Below are 19,450 nucleotides of genomic sequence, written 5' to 3'. Positions count from 1 at the left end.
GACGGATGTTCAACAATGGTTGCGCGAAAAAAAATATAGTCTTTTCTCCCGTAGAAACTCTAGATGAATTACGGGCAAAAGTCAAACTTACGATGCCACGTGAAAAAATTTATAAGTTGGAACAATCGACACAACAAATGGGACATGAAGTGGTAAGACTTCCACCTTACCACTGTCAGTATAATCCCATAGAATTAATTTGGGCACAATTTAAAGGGAGAGTTGCTGAAAAAAACAACATTTAAAATTGCTGATGTTGAAGCACTTGTCCATAAAGAAATTGATGCGGTAACTGCTGATGATTGGGCCAAATGTGGAGAACATTGCGTGAAAATTCAAGAAGAAGATTTCTATAAAGCAGGATTGAGGGACGAAATATTAGAGCCGATTATTTTAACAATTTATCCAGATGACAGCAGTTCGAGCGACGATGATGACGATGACTACGATGAGTAGAGTTTTATAATTATTATTAAAATTCGAAAACAATTGTAAATATTTTAAATGTTATTATTATTATATTATTATTTTGATAACGTGATAATAAATTAATAAAAAATGTGTATTACAAAAATATCAAATGTTATGTTTTTAGTAAAGGCCCGTTTCATAGCCACACGTAAGAATATATGATAAGCGCGCGTATCGTACGAGTAGCTGTGAAACAGGTCTATACAACAAGTGTAAATGTGTTCGAAATTGTTTTACGCGGGAAATCATTCTTCGTAGCCCTAATGAAAAACGGCCACTAGGGCGCGTGACCGTCAAGCTTCTAGTTTCGCTGGCCGCACTATAGTTGACTTCGTCGTTATTATTTCGACTGTCCGTTTTACAGCGTTATTTCGATTATCAGCCGTTGTGTGTCATCGTGATACTTAATCAGTCTACGTTCTTTATCGCTATCAGTCACCTTTGTATTGATTTAAACGTTATCTTTTACATTTTATTCGTGTTATTTTTTTTTTCTCTTCGTCGTCGCTCATTGTTCGTTTAGTGAAATATTAATCAAGCAATATTGAAATATTTTCACTATGCCGCCCAAAATTCAAGACCATGTTTCATCGCTGGCGTTTGCACATGCTTTGCGTAGCCGTGCATTAAGATCTATTAACGAGATGAACGCTGTAGCTTTAGAAGCTCGGTCCGATAATACAAAACTATCGTCTCTAACTACGCGAATTGCGAAATTAGACTATTTTGTCACCCAATTTCGCACCGAACACGCTTCTGTTTTCCAAGCTCTAGTCGCACTCGATCGTTTGGTTGAACTTGAAACTGTTGATGATCCTATTGTTACATCAATGAAGACCATGTGTTATGAAATCGAACTCATATCGTCTGAGTGTGCTCCTAATGACAAGGCAACTACGTCGTCCACTATTACCATTGCTCAAACTTCCGTGTCATTACCGAGATTCGATGGTTCCGTATTGCACTGGCGTTCATTTCGTGACATTTACGTATCACTCGTACATGACAATCCAACTATTAGTGACGCGGAGCGTTTTCACTATTTGTTATTGTGTCTTTAGGGTTCTGCATTAGGTCTCATACGATCCATACCGTTGTCGGCGGATAATTATAAAATAGCGTGGGAAATTTTATCGAATCGTTTCGATAACAAACACATATTAGCTTCAGCTCACCTAGATAAACTCTTCGAGTTCAAATCAATGAATCAAGAATCTGTAGCTTCATTAATGGCATTCATAAATACATTTCAAGAAAATGTCTCCGTAATAAGATCCCTCGGTGTCGAAGATTTGGCCAATTTTTTGTTATTCCATATGGGATCTCGTGTCCTTCATCCCACCACATTACAATTATTTGAATCAAGTATTTCGCGATCGACGATCCCCGATTTCGATGAATTAATGAAGTTTGTCCAACGCCGTTGCCAAATTTTAGAAGGTCTTAAAACTACTGTCAAAATTGATCGTCCAGAAAAATGCCACGAAAAGACTCTTCTTCGCGGAAAACATACCGTCCCAACGAAATCTATATTCATAACCACTACTTCCGTTTCGTTAAAATCTACTTCACGGAATTGTCTAATGTGTAATAAAGTTGGTCATGTATTACAACAATGTCCGACATTCAAACAACTAACGGTCGACAAGCGCCGAGAATACGTGACATCACGTAAATTGTGCTTCGGATGTATGCATTCATCTCATTTAGTAGATTTATGTTCATCAAAGAGGGGCTGTGCGTCATGCGGCAGCCGACGTCATAATTCGTTGCTACATCGAAATCAAGAAAAATCAACGACTCCGGACAGTATTACATTGTGTGCCAGTTCGGACGCGCAACCGTCGTCGAGTGTCACCACGTCGTTTGCTGGTACCGCCCGAACCCATTCTACTGTCGTATTAGGTACAGCAGTCATACTCGTTAAGGACGCGTGGGGACGTCTGCACGCGGTTCGCGCACTGTTAGACAGCGGGTCACAGATCTCCGCCATAACCAGTGATTGTTTAGCTCGTCTTGGCTTACCTAAACGTAATTTTTCTACGCATATTGTAGGTCTCGCGCAACATCCAGTCTCTCACGTTCAAGGCATCACTAATTGTCAGTTTTCGTCACATTTTGACCCAGAACATGTTTTTACCGCTGTTGATTTAGTTGTCTTAAAGCAAATTACTGCCGCAATGCCCGCGTCCAAATTGCCTGTATGTATCCGTGAAAAATATCGACATCTTTTACTCGCAGACAGAAAATTTGACGTTCCGGCGTGAATAGATGTTTTATTCGGCGCAGATGTGTTTCCCAGTATTGTGCGTTCTCATGCGGGTGTCGAACACCACTCTGGTTTTCCCTCGGCTTTGGACAGCATGCTCGGTTGAGTAGTTTTCGGGTCTATCGCAACAACTAATGCTTCACTTCAAGTCGCGCTGACGACGACCGTAATCCCACCGATCGGTGATCTTCTTCGCGAATTTTGGGCAATAGAAGAACCCTCAACACCTAATTTGCCCACTACTGAGGACCAATGGTGCGAAGAACATTTTTCTAAGTCTACTTCACGTGATCAATCTGGTCATTTTGCGTTTCCCTCCCATTTCGGGATTTATTTGTGCGTTCGGGCAGGTCTCAGACATCATCGAGTCACGGTCTCGGCGATTCCCGCTCAATAGCGATGAAACGGTTTTTGAACCTCGAATCACGTCTGATTAAGGAACCCGAGTTGTATACCACATATAGAAAGTTTATGTCCGATTATCAAGCCCTTGGACACATGCGCGTCGCTCCGGAACTAGATAAATATATTATTCCGCACCATGCGGTATTAAAATCCGACGATGATGTATCCAAACTCCGTGTAGTTTTCGACGCTTCCGCGGCAACATCATCCGGTAAATCATTAAACGACGTGTTGTGCACAGGTCCGAAATTACAGGCGGATCTCCGTGACATTTTGCTTCGATGCCGCATGCACAAATACATCTTCACTGCGGACATAGTTAAAATGTATCGACAAATTCTTATTCGTTCGGAAGACCGTCTGTACCAGCATATATTTTGGCGTGACTCTCCAGACGATGAAATTCAAGAATTTCAGTTATGTACTGATACGGTATGGTTGAATATTATTTTCATTTGGAATTAATCGTTCTTCAATACTATTTAATATCAAGATCGTTCATCCATAATTATTATAAATTATATTTATTGAACTACAGCACAATTATAAAACCTGACTAAGATAGTAAGAAGTACGATTTACTTATTCTAATTATAGATTTAAAAGTTAAAATACTTTACGACCAAGTGTTCCTTGTAATTATTATATACAAACGTTAAGTTACATTTAAATATACATAAAAAAAAAAAAAGACGGGGGCCCAGGCAGCGGTTGCTGCCTAGCTGCCTTGGCCAGGCCGACACTGGCCACACAGTTTTATTTGTCCGTGTACCATGTACGGTGTAGTTCGAACAACGTACACCGATAATGTGTGAGCAATAAAACGGAAGAAAAACACCGTAAACGGACACGGAGTAAAAACTGAGGAGTTTGATTTTTTGTCCATATTCGGTGTTCGAACTAAAACCGCGCAGTTCTAAAAACTTTTTAAATTAAATAATAATAATAAACTAACAAATTATGTACAAATTATTATTCTATTGATTATTTTTAAAATTCTATTATTTTTACATACTTCATCACTCATTTCCATTATATAGTAGAGTTTTATATCTCTAGTTGCTCTTTGAAAGATCAATACTATTCTCTTTTTTAATTATTTGTAGTGTGGCTGCTGAAACGGCTGTAGCCAAACACTCGGTACGTGATACAGGTCCCATATTGAAAGGAAAACGTGTGTGGATGTACGAATAAAATGATCCGTGTTGTTTGAACACTATACAATGATACAAAACCGAGTGTATGTCGTTCATCGGTGTACGAACTAAAAACGAGCGAACACAGTACATGGACAAATAAAACCGTAGTGTGTGGCCACTTTAACATATACATAATATATATTAATATTCCTTAGACAATAATATTATATTCATTGGTTGACGGCCGAATATAACATTGCGTAAATACTGTATAATATAAATTATTATACGTAATTATGGTTTCTAAATAATATATTTTTAGTTTAAAGAGTAATTTCTTTAGATTTCAATAGGAACTTGAAAACAGTGAAAAACCCTTAAAAAAAACCGGTATTCTTTTGATATTGTCTATAGGTTTCGGTATTGGTTAGGGTCTATTAAAAATATAAAATACAGGTAACGGTTATTTTCGGTTTTTTAATTTGCACTAGGTGTTTTGGTAACCGATTTTTTTCGGTCCGGTCTCAGTCCCTGTTTCCAACAATGTTTCAACCAATAGAAAATACGAATGAATCTATTTGTCAAACTTGGAAAAGAGTATATAGAAGGGGAAAAATGTTAAATTATTAAAAATTGTAAATAAAAATATTTTCTAATAAAAATCCCGTTATTTAATAGCCAAATTAATATATTAATAGCCACAACCTCGTAGATAACATAAAAAATTACGAAAAATTAAATAAATCTAACAGTTAACTAAAAAACCAATTAAATTGAGGAATAGAGGGCAGAAAACATTGAGACCCGTTGGAAAAAAAATAAAGGTTATAATAAAAACAAGTGCATTGGTATACCTAGGAAATAAGATAAAAGTACAAAAACGTAAATGGTTTAACGATAAGTTTCAAAATGCAATCGAAGAAATGGATACAGCGAAATCAGTGATGTTTACAAGCCCAAACACAGAAAACAATAGAAATTTTGCCCAGAAACTTAGAGTATAATAAGAAGGGAAAAACGATTATGGGAAAAGGAAAGAATAAAGTAGATTGAAGATAATAGGACAAATCCGAGACTCTTCTTCAAACAAACAAAAAAATTAAAAATGGGATATAACCTAACCAGAACAGAGATAATGAAAGAAGAAAACGGAGCACTATTAACAGGAAAAGAAATTGTAAAACAATTTGGGAAAATGTTCGAGGAATTGTTCAACTCACAAACGCGCCAAGACCAGTGGCGTAGCCAAGGGGGAGGCTAAGGGGGCTATAGCCTCCCCATGGGCCATGTTTATATGTATAATGTATCTTGACTATTTAATAGAATCAATGGATGCTCATTTTATCAAAGGCTTATTGATGTTATGCCACTTGAAGGACTTATCCGGCCAATTTAAATATGTATGACGATAAAAATATTATAAAAGCTGCTAAAATATACGTCCAAGATCTCCATGATCTCCTCATCTACAATCAGAGCTGACCTGTTCATATGTAGGCAACAATGGAGTCAAAATACTCTTCCAAAACCGAATTCTGCTCTTGATTTACTCTCTCATCGCACCAATCTTCGACCTAACATTAAAATACTTTCACAATTATTCGCCACGTTACCAGTTACCTCTTTCACTCCGGAAAGAACGTTTTCAGCACTTAATCGCTTAAAAATTTTTTTAAGAAGCAACATGTTGGAAAACAGACTGAATGGGTTAGCTATGGCTAATATAAATAAAAAAAGAGCAATTCGATGAAAGTGAAATAATAACTGAATTTGCCAGAAATTCGCCTAAGAGGATGCAGCTGTCAGAGTGGAGCAAGTGACTGAACACTGACACCAAAATTATTATTATTATAAATTATATATTAATAAATATTTTTAAAACTATACTAAAATGCTTGAATTACGTTTAGAAACTTGGTGGTAGGGTTAAGGGTGAATTCTCATATCCTCTCTTACCTTACTTATCCAAAAAAGTGGTTAGCCCCCCCACCATTTAAAAATCCTGGCTACGCCTCTGGCCAAGACCATACGAAAATTGAGTATTATACAGCAGAACCTGAAGACATAGAACCAACACGCTTAAAAACCAGGTGAAGATGACTTAGCTGTAAAACTTTGACGCGGACCCGTGCGGCAGCCGTTATCGAAACGTCTGTCGCCGACCGTGCCTGTGTCTCTCTCATCAACCACCAGACCGCGGCACGCAACGCCGCCGCGACACCCCGTCCCTCCCATCAATCTATGGACAGGGGACGCGAACGGTCGCGACGACGTCCGCACGGAATACTATCGAACCGGTCTGTTCGGGTCTGTTCTTTCCCAACCGTGTACGTGGACACCACCGTCGGTCATATGTACGTCATTTTCTTTTATATTCAACATTTTAACTTTGTACATTATTCAATTTTCATTGTGTTACATAATTCAATTCCACAGATTAAAGTAATCTTTCGAATCCGAATTTACGTTGCCGGTTATTTTTATTCAATGGCGTGTTTAGTGAACAACATCAAAGTTTTATTATTATTATTGTGGGTCGTACCGAAGACATCCCGGCTCACGACAAAATTGGCTCCCCGCAGAGGAATTCTTCCCGGTCAGTAACGTGACTAGGCAAGGTAAGATACTTTTCGCTAGTTTGTAAATCGCGCTTTGCTTCATTTTCTTTACGTAAATATATCACGGGTAGGGAAAAACCCGGACGCTATATTCGTCTATATCGCTGACACGCGCCGAGTCCCCAACATGCGGCGGAGATATCGCAGCACGCGAGCGCGAAAAACCGGTCGTGACATACGCAGTAATATTAGGAAGTACTTACGTCCCCGAATACACCGCGACCCGCCGTCCCGCACGCGTGAATCGCGGCATATCGAACGTATCTTTACCGAAATAACACACACCGTGCCGCCGTCAACTGATTACCGGTCCGCGAAACGACTTCGGAACCGCGATACGGACGAGTCTCCGGACCGCGACACATTAAGGTGCGTTTAAGGTACGTTTTCCCTGCAGCGTCCAGACGCAGCGTCCAAACGCAGCGTCAGACGCATTGTTACTAGGTACATGCATTTTAGTTGTGACTGTTTTCCTACTTGCGTTTAACGCAGCGCGTCGGTAAATGTCGCAGTGCGTCCGGACGCAGTATTAGTCTGGACTAGTGTCGCGTACGGACCTCTTGCGTCAAAAGTTTGATAATGTCGAAAAAATTTGTTTTTTTCCTCAACTGAGGACGAAATTTTAATTGAATATGTCCAACAAAATAAGGAAATTTTTGACAGTGCTCACCCTAAGCATAAAGATATTCATTTTAAAGAAAAATCAATAATCCTTAAAAGTAATTCATCTTCAAATGCTGCCTCTTGTCTAAGAATCTCGCAAATCATAAGGTTATTATTCAAAATTAATTGTCGTTGCATCATGATGAAGGTGATGAAACCTACGTGTGTATTAGATCACGGTCGTAAGCACTATGATTGAATTTCGATGAATGTAATTTGATCAAAATATGATCAAAATTACTGCGTTGTAGTGTTTTCCCCCTACCACCAACGACGGTAGGCCACAACAGGGAAAAAGGTTACCTTAAGAAACTACGAGTTTAGAATTTAATGTTTACGAAATAAGTTTATTGTACGAGAAAAAAGATAAATGAGTTAGTTCACATAGCACCAACAAAATACATTTTTGGTCACGGTGACAAACGTAAGCGTTGACGCGGGGAAAAGACGACTGGAGGCGGTCGGCGAACGACCGCTGTTTTGGTAGGCCACCACGAGCGCGGGAATCGCCGTGATAATCGTAGTGGGGGTCGCCACAATATATACACACACAATTCATATTTTTGTTTTGTTTGCTATTACTTTCCGTATCAAATTACCGACGGTAGAGTCGACCCATCGCCGTACAGTTACGGAAGACAAATTATTATTTTTTTTTTTGTGTTTTACCCACACCGACTTCAAAATTTTTTTGGACATGTCGGAAAAATTTTTAAATAAGTTGACGATCACCGAACTGCGTTATGAGTATGAACAACGTGAGCTACCCACCGGCGGTGCGAAGTTTGATCTCGAGACTCGTCTGGCCGAATATTTTATATCGAGAGGTATTGAGACCGGATCGGTACGATTCCCACATTACGCGAGTCCCCGAACCGAGGCGAATACGGACAGTGACCAGTGTGGCCGGAAAAGCGCTACTAGCGAATCACCGCGAAACAGCGAACCGACCAACATACAGCCGAACCATCTCGATACTAATTCAGACACATACGCGTCCGACACCATACACATACAGGCCGCGCACGAATAGTGGAAATCGATTCGGCTGGCAGTAAACAACGGTTCGGGACCGAATCAAATCAAATCGCGGTTGATGACCCTCGAAACGTGCCTGGCCCATTACTTCGACGACCATCGTCGGGTCGCGGAGAGTATCAGGCGAATCGAGTTCGGTGTACGCCCGCGAACCGAACCGTTACCGCCATCGGACACACCAACCGACACACGCATTTTAGAGGACCCGCGTTGGGATCAGCGAGGCGGACAGGCGATGTTTCACCCATCCAGCCCCCGCCTTTATAGTACGGAACGGGTACCCGACATTGATCCACATAGGGATGACCACCGCGAAGTCGGAAGTGTTCACCGGACGCAACGGTCTACTAACGCATGGTACGACGTTACCCGTGACACGCGAACCGAACGCGTACCCGCGGAACGGTCCGTACATTTCGCGGACGTGCACCCACTGAGTAGGCCACATCACACATTTTCGAGTCCACCCTATAGCCCCAAACGTTCTGTCCTAATTCCGTACGAGGATCTTCGCGCAGCACGCGTGTCCCTTCCCGAGTTCTCCGGAACAAAGGCAGAGGACCCGGTACGGTTTATTGAGAACGCGGAATCCATATTAGGTCAGGCTAATTGTTCCTTAGATATGTGGACTGTATAAATGGGTATTTGTTTTGTGGTCGGTAAGAATGTAATAATTAAGTATCGGACACAAGGACGTAAATAAAATAACTCAATTTTCTTGTTCGATGGTGTTGACTACTATTAAAAAACAAACTTGACAACACAACAATAATAACAGTGGAACGATAATTAATTTAACACAGAATAAAACACGACAATTTGCGGTAACGGTCTCGCACAATGTTGCGGTCGGTATACGCGGTGGGTAAAAAACGTTATCGAGATTCGTCGCTGGTCTCCTATGTGCGCGGACCGGTTACAATAATTAAGATAATACAATAATGATATGCTAATATAAATAACACAAATATAATATGATAATATAAGAATTACGAACACTAATATTCATTTGGCTGGTCGGACAAGAACGGTCGAGCCGCAACTGAAAGGGATAGCCGGAGATTGGTGGACATCCATCAAGATCCTGGATCTATCCTGGGAGGAATTTCGGATGGAATTTTTGGAAAATTTCGACAACGCCGAAATTCAGACCCAAATACGCGCAGAAATTGTTTCAGTGAAACAACTCGCCATCCAGTCGCTCATCGAATTCGTTTTGGTCAAAAACCAACTTGCACGCCGCGTTAACACCCGACTATCGGAATCACAGACGGTAGGAATAATCGCCGGATTGATGCGAGACGAATTTCGGACACATGTGCGATTACAGAGACCGGAAACTTTCGGAGATTTGCGTCGCATAGCCGAAGTCCTGGACCCGCAAACGTTCACCACATGCCCCTGCGCACAAGACCGCGTACCGCCTGAAACTCGCAACAAAGTGCGTTGGAAAAACCGTGATCCAACACAACCCCCAAACCGTAGACCGGATGGAAGGAAACCGCCGTGACCATGCAGGATTTGTGGGGGGGGGGGACCACTGGAACAACACATGTCCTCACCCACCGACGTTTTCGGGTAACGACGAAGGAGACGGGGGAATTAGTCCGACCACCCACCTCCAATCATTTTTCAAAAAAATCACAAGCGAATTTACGCACAGCATCATCATCAGACTTTGGCATTGTAAACGGAGATATTGTCAACGGACGTTCGACAGGAAAATCGGGGTTCAAAGGCTCAATGATTTTCGAACCACCATCCTCAAAAATATCTTCCGTACACACCTCCACATCGAATTCCGACTTTCCGGCGTACCTCCCACAACCACAAGTCGGCGCCCCCCTCAACTCCCCAACCTACACCACCCCTCTTATACCTACCACTGCACAAGTGGTAGTCATCCGGTTTCAGGGGAAGCCTTAGGTGTACGGACAAAGGTTATAGGGACTGGAATGGTTGACCACGTCAACGGGGATGCGGCAGATCATACTACGCCCACCCTATCGGAACATTCGCCTGCCCAAGTGGAACAGTCTCGGAGCACAGAGGCAACCGGCACGGATGCACTCGTAATGGTGGTTCACCCCGCCGTGAAAAGTTCCGACGCCGTGGTTGAGAACCAGTTGTCCCGCTCAAATAAGACGCCCACATCTTTGAACGCTAATCAAACATGCCCCAACAAAATTCCCACCCCAGCAGTGGAACTCGAGTTTACGTCAGGCTTCGTAACAGCGTTCTTAGACTCTCAGGCACAAAAATCATATGTAAGCCCAATAATTGCTCGTAAATTCGGAACCATCATAAATGGACAAGCATCATTAGTTCGAACGGCGGACGGTCACACCACTTCAACCAGTGGAACTGCTGCTTTCGAGACAAAAATCGGTGACCTCCATATTTCTTTCTCGGCCACCATTATGGATGATTTATACTGCGACGTCCTACTAGGACATGACTTTCGTTGAAAACGAAGTCTTCTGGGATTACGCCGCATGTACCATTCACCTCGGCGCGCGGAGGAGAACCACTGCGTGTTGGAAAGGCCGTGCAAGTATCCCCCTCACAGTTCCCGACCTATCAGCCCTGGAAATCTCCGGCGACCTGGAATCCCGCGCGGAACTTCTTAAAATCATTGAAAAGTACGCGGATGTATTCAACGATAGGATAGGCCGGACTAAGCTAATAGAACACGACATAATTTAAAAAAAAAATACCCCCATCGCACTCAAACCGTACTCCTACCCGTTCGTTAAACAAGCCATCATTGATGATAAAATTAGGGACATGGAATCACAGGGACTAGTGGAACCAAGTATTTCCCCATGGTCAGCCCCGGTCGTCTTAGCTAAAAAAAAGAATGGATTCCTCCATCTTTGCATTGACTACAGACGGCTGAACGACGTAACCGAGTCTGAAGCGTACCCGATGCCAGATTAAAACAAATTAATTAGGCAAATGAGAAGGGCGAAAGTATTTAGCGTACTGGACCTTAAGTCAGGATACTGGCAAGTACCGCTTAACCCGAACGCTAGGAAATATTCAGCATTTCGGACTCGCAGGGGGAAATATCAATTTAGAGTACTACCCTTTGATCTCAAAAATAGTCCCATGACATTTGTACGGCTAATGAACGAAGTTCTACGTGATTATCTGGACGAATTCGTTCAAGTTTACCTGGATGATATCGTTATCTTTTCCGAAAATCTGGACGAACGCCGATACCATCTGGACAAAGTTCTCGAACAATTAATGCGATTCGGATTGACTTGCCATATCAAGAAATGTAGGATCGGATCCACCGAAATTTCATTTCTAAGGCATTTGGTCGACTCGGAGGGTATTCACAAACAACCAGAGAAATTGGAGTGCATCAATAATTTTCCGGTACCAAACAAAATTAGGGACTTACGGAGGTTCTTGGGGATATGCAACTGGTATAGTCCCCCGCGTGTAACACCAGAAGCGCCCCCGATCATACGGACAGTTATGTCCTAACAGATGGCCTCCTGCGAAGGAACGTAAAGGGACACACATAAGTCGTCATACCTCGATCCCGATCACAACATATGGTTTGACGGTATCATGACCACATCATCGAAAGTTACCTGCGGTGGAAAGAGACGTACAGGGAAGTCAAGGACCGTTTTTACTGGAAAGGTTTAAAAAACGACGTGAGGTTGTATGTGAGGTCATGTCACATATGTGCATGTACCAAACCTCTAAACTCACGACCGGATGAACCTATGTCCACCCGCAAACCCAGACAATCCTGGGAGGTAGTCAGTATTGACCTAATAGGCCCCTACTCTCGTACGAACAGGGGGAAGTCGTACATTCTGGTCGCCATCGATTGTTTCAGTCGGTGAACCGAAGCATACCCGCTGGGAACGTCCACTACGAAAACCATTGTCGATACTCAAGAACGTGAATTTTTTTCACGTTTCGGATACCCCCGGATCTACCTTAGCGACAACGGCCCTCAATTCGTGCCGAACGAGATGCTCAACGCGCTTGAACGATGGAGGGCACAAGGTTGGACCACTCCCATTTATCACCCGAGAACCAACCAGGTCGAACGCCGAAATCAGGACCTAAAAAAGGGACTCCGAGCAGCGCTGATCGACGACAAACATAGCACCTGGGACATGAAACTAGCCCCTATTCTATACGCGATTCGAAACGGCCGCAACGTGTACACGGGAATACCCCCCCTCTCGGTACTGGCACTCGGAAAAGAGTGCAAAAGGCCTGGGGACTGGGAACTTGTACACGAGGGCGTGCTGGAAAACGCAGTAGATAGCGAAAAGACAAGGAGGAACCTAGAAGTAATGGGTGAACCGGGTAAGGACAGAGGGACCGTGAATAGCAAATTTACGGAAGGGGAACTGGTATATTAAAAGCCCACCACCTGTCCAAAGCACATCTAGGGTTCCACGCGGGATTCGCACTTAAATGGTGGGGAATAGTCATATTGGAAAATCGAATCGGAAAATTTAATATTTAAATATTTCCGACTGATCAGCTGCCACCCCGGACAATCCAGGTGTCATGCCTGAAACGCGCAAATCTATTAACGGAACCCGATAATAGACAAGATTCATTTCAGCACCAACTTCATGGACGGGAGATGGACGATGTCGGTGGAAGAGATTAAAAGGGCGACGATAGCGGCCCTAAAAGCCGACTCAATATTGTGGGCGGCTTATTGTAGGGGGAAGGCGGACCAGGCGGCAGAGGTACGCCAGTACCTAAAACCAACACCAGCGAGTCACCGTCGATGATGGATCCGTGGCCGAATCCAGCCTCGCAACCGCGGCCGACCCCAGGCTCACAACCCTGGACAGTTCCCGCCCCGGAAAAAACTCAAATCGCGGATTCAACAATTCGGTGGGTGAGACCGGCCCCAGGGTTGCTACTACACCCATGCTGGCCAGCGGCGGATCCACATCCGCCAACAACGGAGTGGGCGGGTATACCGTCGAGAGTGGCATATCAGGACCGGCTACCATCACCATCGCCTGTGCCGCCGAAGACGAAACCGGGGCCCCTGGAACCTTGGCCAACGCCGACGCCGACACCAGGCACAAGCAGGGAGTCAGCTCCAAGACCATCTAACAAGGCCATCCAGAAACGGAAGAGGGACGCGGAGCGCAGGACGGAATGCAGACGTCGCAAGTTGGCGGAGGTGCGGAAGAAGTCCCAAACTGGACGAGCCGGACCCAGCCAGCAGTACCGGATAAAAAAGCCGGCACGTGGCTCTCATCGCCAGAGCACCTCGGAGGGGCCCCTCGTCGGCGAGATGTCGGAGCCAGCAACATCCGGGTCGGAAACGCCCGCGAGGGCAGATTGACCGGAGGTTGCGAGCAACTCGGCCGACGCTCAAGAGTCGATGGAAGTCGACGATCGGGTGCTGGAAGACTCCGAACCGTTAAGTTAGGCGTTAGACTCCGAGTCTAAATTCACATCCGCATTACACATTATGACCTAGGCCCACTCTATCCCTACTGTACGTCTATACATCAGAGCGAGTTCTCGATTTTTACTTTTGACCACCCAAAGCACCAACTAGATTCACTTTGCAATTAGAAACCACCCTGGGTTTTAAAAATTGAAGCACTTTTACTGCCCCAAAACAGACACACACAAAAAAAATACACATATACTCGTATACTGAATAATATTTTATTAGCAGCTGTGTATCATTATTATTATTATACTGCTATAACTTTATGTAATTGATTTCTTATCGTCCGTATAATACTCATGGCTAAAATTCTCGGAAATCCGTATAGTGCACCTACGCACAGTCACACGTCAATATCTTTGCGATCGAAAAAGTATCAACTCCTACGCTGTAACGGAAGTCCCAAAAAACGGTGGAAAAATTCACTCAGTATTAAAGGATCGATTTTAATTTTGAAAACATATTTAAATTCATTATTCTGTTTTCTAGGTTATATGGGAAATGGATTTTCGATTTTTTCTATTGTTTCATTATTATAGTACCTAATTAATTTTCTTTTTTTCCAAAATTCACATTTACTTTATTGTTACTAAAAAACATAAAATAAAATATCAATTTCCTACATAACACACACAAGGAGTAAACATATCCAAACATTTTTTCAAAATTAAAATTGGACTTCTGAAAGTGTATTTTTTTTTCTTTCGCTTATTGATCTGAATGCACGAATAAACGACCAACTTTCAACCGCCTTAAGTAGGTATTAAAGTAAAATTGATAAAATTGTTTATTATAACTTTATTATTTTAAGCAACTGTTTAAAATACAATATTACATAATTATACGTTTAAAATTATGAGAATATGCAAAATTATTTCTCCAACATAATTACGACGTATGTTCAAAGTTTACATATATGACGCGCCATCTTATCTCTTTTTTTTCTTTTTTTATCAAATATATTCGGTTATGTACTAGTATTTGTAGAACATAAAAATTTAAAAATTTAAAAATAATTAAAATATTTAATTTTTATAAAATGTTAAAACTAAAAATTTATAGAAAACTTAAATATATTTTATATTACAATGATATGCGATAAACTATTGTAACGGACTGACTCAGTGAAAAAGTTTTTTTTTTTTTTAAATATTAGTAAATGTATATATTTTTTTTATTTTTAATAAAGTATTAGTAAATGTAGTATATATTTTATATCTCATTTATTGTTAGATAATATTATAGTGATATCGTGTGATGAATAATTTTGTTGCTCATCTTTCAATATCCATACATTTTCTTCATTAAAGTACCTACTATATATCTAAGTAGACGTAAAATACTATTAAATTTAATAACACATAATCTGAAAACTAAAATTGTCCTAATGCATAAAAAGTACGTTATAATATCAGATGACATAAAAATATATACATCAGGTTCAATATTTATATCACGAATAAATGTTCTACACAAAAATAAATTGGGAGCGCTTCGCTGCAGTGTGAATAAACTTAATGTAACACGCTGAACATAATATGCAATACACAACTAAGCTGTGCGATACATATTCATATAGATATCATGAATTTGTTTCCTTGGCAAATTGTATCCTTTTCACCGTATACTTAATAAAATATTGTATTAAATATGGATTTTTCCGTTATTTATACTAATCGCGTGCGGGATAAATCATAGAAGTTGTCTAAAAAGAAAAATATAAGAAAATATTAAGAATAAAATTGTTTATCATGATTGGCTAAATAAAAAAAAGTGAAACCATGAATACGTGTTTATTTGCCTATAAAGGTTGGTTATTGATATTTTAAATTCATTATACCAGTGTCTTCCGTGTGAAAGACAGTCAATTGTAATACAAGTAGTATTCTTTGTTCTCATTGTTTAAACGTTAAATCCTATCTTAACGGCAACATATATCAGGACAACGTACGGTTTGTTTCCTCACGAAGAAAAGCCAGAAAATATTGAAAAATATTCGTAAAAGCTTTGGGATTTACAAGAAGTATACTATAATGGACAGAGTTAAGGCAGAATGTTACCAGAACAACTTAAGACGCACAGGCCCATCAGTTCGATCCACTAATCGAAAGTTTAATGACGACCAGCATTTAGGGTCGTCAGAAAACCACCATTCGAGCGGAGGGTAAATATTTGATAAATAATTACATACATGATCGATTGACTGTGAAACAATAGGTTTGTCATAATAATGACGACTTTTGTTTAGAAACAACAAAGCACGGTCAAAACGACCTATTGGCAGACAATCCCAGCCCGGTAGTGGTGATACTACCAGACCATTGCCTTGTCCGCAGTCCTTGTGGCGTGGCGAGCCGAACAGAGTCCTAATCGTTTACGGATTGGAAAGAATGAACGTCAATTGCGATAAGGTTTTTAATTTGTTTTGTATTTACGGAAATGTTACAGCAGTGAAGATTTTGAACGGAAACCAAGTACTCGTCGAACTGCAGGACGTCGAGGCTGCTAAGAGATGTGTGTCCAAGTTGAACTTGATTCGGTTGGATAAAACTACAAATCTAAAAGTCAAGTGAGTGTCGTAAATTCCTACTGGGATTTCTTTACGTCGGGTTATGATTGAATGGCGGGGTAAGGGTAGGTTTCTCTTGATCCCCAATAAGATTATGGATTACGATAAACATTCGAGAAAGTGCGTATTACGCGAGTATATTGCAAGAACTATAATCATCCCGAATCACCTCAAACAAAAGGTGGCGTAAATATGCTTATAAACAAAAATCATAGCATATAGGAAAATCATAAAATCATAGAACATCGCATCATGTCTGTCGTCGCTGTTTTAGGTATTCGAAACATTCCTATATTAATGATCATGGAACGTCGAGAACCTTATCAGACGGTACGCCAGCTAAGAAAATTTACCTGAAAAGCAAGTTCAACCGATTTGTTGAAAAAGAGATGAAATACGCAGATCAACGACGTCTCGCGACCCCGTCAAAAGTAAGTGAAAACGCTCGCGTATTAAAACGTGTTTACATTGACGTACGGACAACGAGTTTACGTAATCCAATAGTTGAACGACTGACAATTAATTATCTTCTCAATAGATTTTACATTTTTATAATGCACCGTTGGATATTTGCGCCAAAAAGATGCATAAAGTGGTGACGGACGCCCTTGGTTCCATGGACGCAATAAGATCCATAACCATTTGTGAGTCATTCGTCGCCAATGAATTCGTTTATAATTGAGGTCCTAATTAGATTGATTTTTTATTTTAGTGCCTAAGAAACGTCCAGATGCCAAATGTTCAACTGGCCTGATTGAAATGAAAAGCAACGAATTGGCGGTAAAAACGATTCTCTTGTTGAATCACATGCCATTTGAATCGTCAAGTATGTTTTATTTATGCTATCATTTAAGTTATAGTAATATTTTCACTAATAGGACCGGATTTTGAGTATCATAATAATTATATTCCCCTATCCCTGTGGTGTACTGGAACCCAGGACAGTTTTTGAGTTCAGTGCATGATCAATATGACTCGCGTGTGTGTACATAAATTATCTTCTACTTATAGAGTCCAGATTCCCATTTCTGACGAAACTGAGTTTCTCGAAATGGTCTGATATCCGGCAGCAGTCAACAGGCTCGTCCAAACTGCTACTGAGCATTGCGCCCTGCATTCGGAGGTCGTTTCATAATTCCGAACATGCGTCGCCCACGGTGGAGTTGGCGGTCGCGCGTACAACCCAGCAGACAACCAGTCCCGGTGGAATCTCGTGGACTTTGTGGGAAATAAGAGATGTTGTGACGGAGGCCATAGACCGCGGCACAGGAAATCTCGTACGACCAACGGAAACGTTTCAGGACCAGTTGCGCGTGACGCACTGCGATAACCTCGCAACATAGTTGTAAACTTTGCTTTCTGTTGGAAGATTTTACATTCGCCTCGTTCGGGCTTTATTTAAATAATATTCCATTAAGAACACTCCATCAACTCCGTGTAAAAAAAAAAAAAAAAATGTGATATAAGGTGGAATCTAAGTAAATGGTCTATCGTTTAAAATGTATCTATCAGTTAATTTATTCAAATTTTATAAAAATTAGTTATTTATATTAATTTATAATATGAACTATTTTAACTAAAACTAATCCAAATTTAGTTTATTTGACCGGAAACAATTTTATTTATTTTAATGGGTCCTGCATTATCTTTTACAAAAACTTCAAGACATTTCTTAGAATGAATCTTCCAGCCAAGTAAACTAAATTTGGATCAATTTTAATTAAAATAATTAATATTCATATTATTAATTAATAAAAAAAATCAATTTTATTAAATTTTAATTAATTACTGACATATACATTTTACATGTTAAACTATTTACTTAGATTCCAACTTTTATCAAACATTTTATAGCATTTTTTTTTTTTTTACTTAGCATTTTTTTACACGGAGATGTCGGAATGTTTTTGTTGGGGTATCATTATTTTTTATAAATTATCATATTGAATAATACACTGATACATTATTATACGTAATATTTTTTATTTTTTTTCCGTTATTATTATGCAAACGTCAAGACGAGGTCACCGTTCAAACTGTACAGATGTATCGTTACATCTTGCCCATTTATTTTGATGTTTTATTATTGATGTATAATTGGCTTCAGTCATAGGTTGACCATGATGGCAAATGATCGAGCTTAAAGTATAACATTTACTATCAACCGCAATATGTCATGGTGGCTTATGCATTTATATGAAGATTTGTAATTTTTGTATTCACACACTCCAAAGTTGAATTTGAAAGTACAAATATTCATGAGTATTGAGTATGTTTGTTGTCTGTGTATGGTTTGAAGTAGTATTAGAAGCACTAAAAGTTATATTTTCTATTCTAACTTCTTTAGACAGGTCGTTCAACATGGAATGCATTGTGACAATTTTTGTATGTTTTCGGTACATTAAGTTGAACTATAAAATTATTTGAAATATATACTCTGCTCTTTTTACACCTAGAGTATTTTAATATCGTTTGAAGTTGATGAAGCAAAGAATTGTGTAAGGGTTCGTATTAAGTGACGAGTGCACTAATAAACTCAGAAGCATCTTGCTGTTCTATGTTAACGGTAGGATGACCAATCTGATTTCCTATACTAGATACACTTATTTGATATACTTGTGATGTATATAAGTATGCAAGTTTTTTTAATACATTGTCATACATTTGTTTCAGTATGTGAGTACAATTGAAAATTACTTGCAAAGATGCATTTGCATAACAATATCCCTGTCCTGAATAAACCAAAACTCTATGTATAAGTCCCCATGGTTCAGCCAACATATATATCTTAACACCATACTCATGTTTTTT

General features: G+C 40.3%; 3 protein-coding genes across 5 annotated transcripts; all 3 read left to right on the top strand.

The window, feature by feature from the left end:
* Positions 1-1,031: 1,031 nt before the first annotated feature.
* On the top strand, positions 1,032-2,738 carry LOC112681515. Its single transcript, XM_025551762.1, has 2 exons — positions 1,032-1,427; positions 1,533-2,738. The coding sequence occupies exons 1-2, from the start codon at positions 1,032-1,034 to the stop codon at positions 2,736-2,738; spliced, it is 1,602 nt and encodes a 533-aa protein (XP_025407547.1).
* A 401-nt stretch (positions 2,739-3,139) lies between these two features.
* LOC112681513 lies at positions 3,140-4,339 on the top strand. The gene is made up of 2 exons (XM_025551761.1): positions 3,140-3,582; positions 4,252-4,339. Exons 1-2 carry the CDS (start codon positions 3,140-3,142, stop codon positions 4,337-4,339), a joined length of 531 nt encoding a protein of 176 aa, XP_025407546.1.
* A 2,271-nt stretch (positions 4,340-6,610) lies between these two features.
* On the top strand, positions 6,611-18,095 carry LOC112681516 (heterogeneous nuclear ribonucleoprotein L-like). 3 transcript variants are annotated; one of them, XM_025551763.1, is made up of 7 exons: positions 6,611-6,902; positions 16,012-16,234; positions 16,319-16,639; positions 16,914-17,070; positions 17,178-17,283; positions 17,352-17,465; positions 17,651-18,095. In XM_025551763.1, the coding sequence occupies exons 2-7, from the start codon at positions 16,104-16,106 to the stop codon at positions 17,980-17,982; spliced, it is 1,161 nt and encodes a 386-aa protein (XP_025407548.1). In that variant the 5' UTR covers positions 6,611-6,902; positions 16,012-16,103; the 3' UTR covers positions 17,983-18,095. The 3 variants fall into 3 exon arrangements, with proteins under 3 accessions (XP_025407548.1, XP_025407551.1, XP_025407549.1); XM_025551766.1 differs by lacking the exon at positions 6,611-6,902 and adding an exon at positions 15,338-15,678; XM_025551764.1 differs by lacking the exon at positions 6,611-6,902 and having other exon boundaries at positions 15,338-16,234.
* The last annotated feature ends 1,355 nt before the right edge of the window (positions 18,096-19,450 follow it).

The sequence above is a fragment of the Sipha flava genome, unplaced genomic scaffold (assembly GCF_003268045.1).
Source record: "Sipha flava isolate LNK unplaced genomic scaffold, YSA_version1 19231_pilon_pilon, whole genome shotgun sequence".
NCBI classification, from domain to species: Eukaryota; Metazoa; Arthropoda; class Insecta; order Hemiptera; family Aphididae; genus Sipha; species Sipha flava.
This window is presented reverse-complemented; position numbering and strand designations above follow the sequence as displayed.